Source organism: Miscanthus floridulus, chromosome 13, assembly GCF_019320115.1.
Source record: "Miscanthus floridulus cultivar M001 chromosome 13, ASM1932011v1, whole genome shotgun sequence".
Taxonomy (NCBI): domain Eukaryota; kingdom Viridiplantae; phylum Streptophyta; class Magnoliopsida; order Poales; family Poaceae; genus Miscanthus; species Miscanthus floridulus.
The window spans coordinates 73,864,625-73,872,418 of NC_089592.1; the positions used below are offsets into that span (position 1 = coordinate 73,864,625).

Consider the following 7,794-nt stretch of genomic DNA (forward strand, 5'->3'; position numbering starts at 1 on the left):
ATGGATGAATAGTGCCGTGTGAGGGGAAACCAGCCGGCTGACTGGTTTCTTAAGACCAGCGAACAGCCCCTAAAGATCATCCCAAAAAGAAACATTGGAGCCATCTCCTAGGGTGCATCTTGCAATCCCCTATATATGATGTTGAGACACATTACATCTCGCCACAAGAAGGAGCCAGTCTCTCTACAGGCACGGGGAACTTTGCCATTGTAGTACTTGTCCCAAACAAGCCGAACCCAAGGCACATCGTCTTTGTTACAAAATTTGTGGAGCTGCTTCAAGAGGAGTGTGTTGTTCTGCAGTGTCAAAGCTCCATTGTCTTTGTTGCAGCGTAAATCCCCAAGAAGAAAAAAACTAATAAACTTCACCTTGTAATGAGGATCTAAGATGAGCGCAATAAATAGTAAGTTGTTCAGATCCTCCTTGTCCTCCCAATGTTTACTAAACTTCTTCTTCATACGTTCAGACATTCCAACTAAAGGATCACTGTTTCCAACAAGTTCATCTGACTTTGAGTGCATTGGAACAAACTCATGAAAGAATCCACTTGATGACACACTGTGACTTTGTAGAATACCTTCAATAAATAAATGACACGTCTAGAGCATTACACCAATCGTTCTCATAGGAAGATTGCCCTCAAAATATATTTTGAACTATTTGTAGTTCTCCTTATTTAGCCTTGCAAAAGCCTTCTCAAATATAATTGCATTATCCAGCATGAGATATGTAGCTTCCACCTTGTGTCTTTGTCAAAAGACAAGAGTCTTTTCCTAGAAATATTTTCCTTCTTAGCACATTACTTGAATTGTTGTAGCCTCACTGGGGTATCCCACAAACATGACTGCAATTCTAATTTTGTCAATTGAATCATTGGTAACTTCTAATCCACTTTTTACAATCATATTTACTATGTGTGGACAACATCTCATGTGTATAAATTCATGCCGCAACATTGTCCCCTCCCATGATTTATTCAAATCCTTAATGTAGTTGATTGGACCATCATTGGAACTACCATTGTCAATTGTGATAGTGAAAATGTGGTCTATACACCCCCCCCCCCCCCCACTCAAGCAAAGATTTTTCAATTTTTCTACCAAAGGTCTCTCTTGTCCTTTGTGGTCGTCAACCAAGGAAAAGTTTACAATCCTTCTTTGTAACATCCACCTGCCATCAATTCAATGGGTTGTGAGAACCATATAGTTGAGGTTTTGATCGATTTGAACTACAAGTATATGTGGTGAAGTTGACACGTTGCTTCTTCAAAAAAATCATATTTGCCTTTTCCTCTAGGAACATACACATGGCGTCTCTTGCAATTGTGGTTCTAGATGGAATATCAAATATTGGTTGGAGAGTGTACTTGAATATTTGATAAATCCTTCGCCATGCATAGATTTTTTTTTAAGAAGCAACATGTTAGCCTCACTATAGATATTTAGAGTTCAAATAAAAGCCTCAACTATATGGTTCTCACAACCCATTGGATTGATGATAGTTGGCCATTACAAAGAAGGGTTTACTTGGTTGACGATAACAAAGGAAAGATCTAGGTAAAAAAGGTGAAGAATGTTAGCTTGAGTGGGATGTAGATCATATTTTTACTATCACAGGCGACAATGCTAGCTCCAATGATGGTGCAATCAACTACATTTAGGATTTGAGTAAATCATGGGAGGGTCAGTGTTGCGGCATGAATTCATACACATGAGATGGTGGGCACACATAGTAATTTTGATTGTAAAAAGTGGAATAGAAGTTACCAATCATTCAATCGACAGAATGAGAATTGCAGTCACATGTTTATGAGATCCTCCCCAGCGAGGCTACAACAATTCAAGAAACATGCACACAGAAGGAAAAGATTTCTAGGAAAATACTCTTGTCTTTAGACATAGACACAAGTTGGAATGCTAGGTATCTCATGTTGGATAATGCAATTATATTTGAGAAGGCTTTTGCAAGGCTAAATAAGGAGAACAAACAGTTTAAAACATAGTTTGAGGGCAATCTTCCTCCAAATGAGAATTATTGGTGTAATGCTAGGCGTGCCATTTATTTATTGAAGGTATTCTACAAAGTCAGTGCATCTCTCTGGTTCTCTACATGTGACATCAATTGAATTGTTTCATGAGTTTGTTCTAATGCACTCGTTAGATGAACGTGCTGGAAATAGTGATGCCTTCATAGTTGGAATGTCTGAACATATGAAGAAGAATTTTAGTAAATATTCGGAGGACAAGGAGGACCTGAACAACTTACTATTTATTGTGCTCATCTTAGATCCTTGTTACAAGGTGAAGTTTATTAGTTTTTTTCTTGGGGATTTATGGTCCAACAAAGACAAAGGAGCTTATTGGTAAAATAGAAAATGATATCCGTCATTTTTTTATTGCTATGTTGCGTCCGCTGCATGGGCTACAGGGCTAGTCATAGCAATACAATCAACCACCACTACTCATTGATGTGGGTGAGCATGAGGAGAATCCATGTATCTTGCTAGCATCTCAGTTCTCTATGCACTTGGAATAAATTGAGAGTAGAGAAAGTAATTCAAAATTATCTATATCTTACAGAGAACTATGAAAAGATTACATATGATTTTGATTTAATATCGTGGTGGAATTGTAACTCAAACAAGTACCCCATATACTGTCTTAAGTTAGCAAAGGATGTTTTAGCCGTTCCTGTGTTTCTATGGTTGCTTCATAATCTTCATTTACTACAGGAGAAAGAATTCTAGATTCGTTTCAAACTTCACTATCAGCTAGCATGGTTGAAGCTTTAATCGGTACACAAAGCTGATTGCGTTCTTCTTCATGCGTTGTGGACATTAGAAAACCTATGGAGGAAAATCAAGCTAATGAGGAAATTGAAGAAGGTATATTGTTGTATGTTGTTATAGTGGATGGGGTGGTATAACCAGGTTCAACTTTTTTAACAACCTCCCCAATCTTAGGCCATCGGTTCATTTTCTGCCCAAGAAGTATTAGGACCAATGAAAAGCTTGTTTGGCTACATATTCTAATCCAACTCAGTCTGGAGAGGGATTAAGATGGGAGATTAACCTAACCCTACGAATTGGGTTGTATTAGAGTGTAACCAAACAAGCCTAAGGCTGCGGTGGTCCAACTCAAAAATGAGCTTGCGCACGGATTTGGCCCCAAACCCAAAGAGGAGTAGATGTAACGCAACACCGAGCAACAGGCTTGCTATAGCCTACGCAAGCGGCCAAGGCTGGCAACGTACGAGACAGCAGACAGAGACAGGCACAATGCAGTGCCAATGCCATTCAGTGCAGCGCAGTGCAGGCAGCAGTGCAATGCAGAGCTGCCAAGTGATGGATCGGTGATTCATTGGCATCCCCAGGACTGTTACAACTGCCCAGGTTTTATTCCCGAAGACACTGCAAATGCAAACGCCCAGGACTCTGCCACTGACGCCGCATTGTTTTGTTCCTCTCCTCGAGTTTACTTTCTATCGCATCGAATGTTTAGATACATGTATGGAGTATTAAATATAGACTAAAAAATAACTAATTACACAGATTACGAGTAATTTATGAGACAATTTTTTTAAACCTAATTAGTCCATGATTTGACAATGCTGTGCTACAGTAAACATATGCTAATGACGGATTAATTAGGCTTAATAAATTCGTCTCGTAGAATACCGAGGACTTCTGTAATTTGTTTTATTATTACTATCCAAACACTCCTATATGACATCTTGACCTGACATCCTTGAACTTTACTTCTGGATTTAAACACCAGGTACTAAAGCCTGCCTATCTAGATTTTTCATGAAATCTTCACACGAATTCAGTGCGCTGAATTCAAACCGTCATCACCTGTCTGATGGGATGCCTAGCACTGCAGATTCACGGCACAAGTCACCTGGGGATTGGGGAGGTCATCACTCATCACCAACGGCTCAAGTCACCTCAGGTTGCCCTGCCCCTCCCCCTCACCTGCCGCCGCGCCACCAGCCTGAAATCAGTGAAATGAAACGCTGCAGACTCTTTTTTTTTTTTTATAAAGGAAGCTTTTATTAAAACCTCAAAAGCAACACATTGAGATGATACAAAGCCTTAGAGGCTCACTTTCATATACATCACGGCAGACTCTTAGATTATTAACCATAGCATTCTTTGCTTCTCCACCCCACATGGACTTAGGGCAACGACTATTATGGTGATACAAAAGTGTCAACAGCTAATCTTGCTGCTGAGCTATTACAGACTTCCTAGAAGGTACAAGGCTAGAAGCCAAGTGAGGAGCTCATTGAGCATGTTCCATTAATTCCGCCACTCTGGAAGGGTTGTACTGTATGCATCATCCCAACATGCAGCTCCATCAATTCCGCCACTCTGGATTACTTCTTGAGGGAAAAGCCTTGGATCTGACGCTCCAGCTGCATCAGAAGAACATATCAAGATTATGGCCAAGAAAGGAGTAACAAAGGACTAAACATTCTGTACAGAATGTAGATAAGAGCATGTTAGGGGAAACAACTCAAGGGGTAGCAAAACAACCATTGATAGGGCAGACCATCACCAACAGGTCCCATTGCTAGCTGTGGATGCCCTCCCCTGACGTCGCCACCAACCGAAAAATCTGCATTGATACAAACCATGATCCAACGACAGGCTCACTTTCACATAGCACATCACACAGCACGCACATGTTACCAAACACAGCAGCCTATTATTCTTAACCAATAGCCACAGCATTTTATTTTGTTTCACCACCAGGTTCCACCGGCAGACTCCTAAGAGATAGAGAGTGACTACTACAGAGTAAACGGACCACCAGCAACTGCTTGCAGGAGATCCATCACCCAGCACAGACACTTGTGACGACTACTTCATTGACACAAAGACGACGACAATGACTACTACTACGGTGGTGTCAACACTAATCCTGCTGCTAAGCTATTACAGGCTTCCCAGAAGCCAACTGAGGAGCTCATTCAGAATGTTTTGAGACTTGAAAGGTGCATGCATCATCCCAACATGAAGCTCCACTCCGCCATCTGGTTTAATTGTTGGGGGGAAAGCCATTGACCTGACGCTCCAGCTGCATCAGAGAACACATATATCAGCCTTCTATACATGGATAAGAAGAGAAAAATTCATCATCACAATGTAAAGATATAATGGCCAAATAAAGGAGTAACAAAGGACTAAACATTCTACACAGAATCTTGATATAAGAACATGCAGATATGAAAAATAATCTGTCAGACATGTTTCGCCACTAGGATTTCTTGTAGTCCTAACTTCTATTACGATAACTAGAGATGTAGTTCTTCAAATCTACTATCTTACATGTGCTAAAGAAACTAATTGCACTCCATTAACATAATTTTACGTTCTTCATTGTTACCTCATGATATACATCCTATCCACTAGACCACTAGGTATAACAAGCAAGATTCAGAATAGAAGATTTTTCTCTGCGAAAGGCTAGTCTAGTTCAATGGACAGGAAAAGGTATTTTCAGAAGAATTTAATCACAAAAGGTAATACCTGAAGCATGGTCTGAAACTTGCCACGCAGCTCATAGAAGTTAATCCTCACTGTCTCCAGTGTCTTCAGGCACCTGGCAAGGACATGGTTCAGTGACTTGTGCAGATAATATTCATTGGTAACTCATGAATGGAACACACAGCTGATAACTATGCAAAAAATGCTCATAGCAACCAATTTTTGTTTTCACAGTAATAACATTAGGAGCTCCTAAATATCAATAAGACTATGACAAAAAACAGCGGTACATGAACATAGGTACTAACCCATCTTTGCTCTTCTGCTGACAGAATTCGCGGAACTGAATGCAAGTGTTCTTAACCTTCAAAGCACCGACACTGAAATGCACAAATATACAAATCAAGGAGCCACAAAAATAATTCAACAAAAGAAAAAAAATAAAATACCAAAGTTTAGATGTCATCAGACTGCATACTAATCAAATACATATTAAACAATTTGATCATTCATATCTGAGTTAACAAGCCAGCAAAGTACAAGCCTAGTAAAATTTTAGAACTCTAGCAAGCCCCACATCTAATACTGAAACTTTTGAATTCTACAAACAGAGATGGATCCATAACATTTTCATTTGAGACCCTTGATAAGTCTTGATTATCCTCTATTTGTTTTCATGACACAATTATTCAAAATGTAATAGCATAGGTGCTTCATATCCACAAATCCTAAACAGATCTGCATCCAAGATAAGGAAAAAACTATATAATGCATAAAATGATTCATTTATAATCCAGGCAACATAACATGAACACCAAATCATTTTGAGGTAGGCAAGACATGCATCCCCCATTTCCCCTACAGACAAGCAACTACTGCTGTGTCTTGGCTGTGAATTCCATATCTAGTATAACATGAAACTAAAGCACTAAAAATGGGGAGGGTTCACTAGTGCCACTTGAGTTATTTGATTAGTGTGGTGGGGAGCATGTTTTCACATTTTATGTCACAATAACGAGAAAATAGATGACAAACCCTCCCAAAACGGATCTGAAACACAACTCAAAATATATGGCAATCCCTTCCCCAAATGGATTCGAAACACAACTTAAAACGGGGGAATTTGAAGATTTCCTTTTCAAGTTGTGTCACTGGTGTGTGCATAAGACAACATGTGTTGGATCCACATCGCAGAACACAACAATTCGAACCAATGGCACCAGTTTCCAAACAGAATGTGAAAAACTGATATTTAACTGACCCGGTCCGATCAGCACACAGAATTAATTTTGCAAGCCAGATCAATCATTGCACGAATTTAAATCCCCCCCCTCCTCATTTTAATGGCATTGCATACCCCATTCCCACGCTGAAATGGAAACACAACAAGCACATTCCTACTAGCATTACACATGCATTTCAAGAACAGGGTATGAACAAGGTAATCACCTAGCACTGCTACCCTTGAGCTGATGCACAAAGGCATCGACCCTGTCAAAATCCACGGTGGGCTTGTCCCTGCACAGGCACAGAAACAGAAAATTGCAGGAATCAGATTCAATCCATCCCCCCACAACGCAACTATTCGATCACAGAAAACAGAACAACGAGTGAGGAACCACACATACAGCAGCTTGGCCAGCTCCCCGATGATCCGCTCGCCGTCGTGGCAGAAGAGCGTGACGACCTCAGAGACGAAGTTAGGGGCGCTGGGGTCCTGCAGCATCTGCAGCTGCTGGAACTGATCGTCAAGCAAACCCTAGCACCAAAACAGAGCGCAATCCCGTCAGCCACAACCCGAATTCCACACCAGTGGCGCCGAAATACGAGAATCCAGCGGTCGTGCAGCGGAGGGAGACCCTTACCGTGGCGAACATGTTGGCGATGAGGGCGGCGAGCTGGTTCGCGGCAGACATGGCGGCAGCTGTTGCTTCGAGCACCGAACAGGAGCTGGGGAGGAGGAGCCCTGAGCTCGTCGTCGGGAATCCGGGAGCGGGGGACTTGGAATGGGAATTGAGCGAGTGAGGGGTGATTGTGATGGGAGTGGGCGGGCCCCTATTTATAGGCGATTTAGGGGGAATGGGATTCCCGGCACAGCTCAGGGAGGTTGAAGTGGAACCACTGTATCCTTGACTTCTTCTCCCCTCTCTAAGTTTTCCAGTTGGGTTTTTTTGGACGCTATTGATTTCTACTACAATTTATTACTACGAACAAAACACTCACCTACTACCTTCTACTTCTTTGGTAGGTGGCAACTTTCAATCTAGCCGTTGTATAAAGAAATGGTGATTATTATTCAAGAA

At 41.2% G+C, this 7,794-nt stretch overlaps 1 protein-coding gene across 1 annotated transcript; it reads right to left on the bottom strand.

The window, feature by feature from the left end:
• Positions 1–4,709: 4,709 nt before the first annotated feature.
• Positions 4,710–7,539, bottom strand: LOC136500616 (histidine-containing phosphotransfer protein 1-like). Its single transcript, XM_066496014.1, has 6 exons — positions 7,357–7,539; positions 7,120–7,250; positions 6,941–7,009; positions 5,800–5,871; positions 5,534–5,606; positions 4,710–5,081 (listed from the first exon to the last, which is right to left on the bottom strand). Exons 1-6 carry the CDS (start codon positions 7,405–7,407, stop codon positions 5,043–5,045), a joined length of 435 nt encoding a protein of 144 aa, XP_066352111.1. The 5' UTR covers positions 7,408–7,539; the 3' UTR covers positions 4,710–5,042.
• Positions 7,540–7,794: the final 255 nt, after the last annotated feature.

Bases quoted from the DNA above. Each gene is read 5' to 3' on its own strand.
- LOC136500616 (XM_066496014.1), bottom strand. From the start codon at position 7,407: ATGTCTGCCGCGAACCAGCTCGCCGCCCTCATCGCCAACATGTTCGCC. The intron at 7,251-7,356 runs GTAAGGGTCTCC...TTTTGGTGCTAG, and splicing joins TCGCCAACATGTTCGCCACG to GGTTTGCTTGACGATCAGTT. The intron at 5,607-5,799 runs GTTAGTACCTAT...TGTCCTTGCCAG, and splicing joins CAGCAGAAGAGCAAAGATGG to GTGCCTGAAGACACTGGAGA.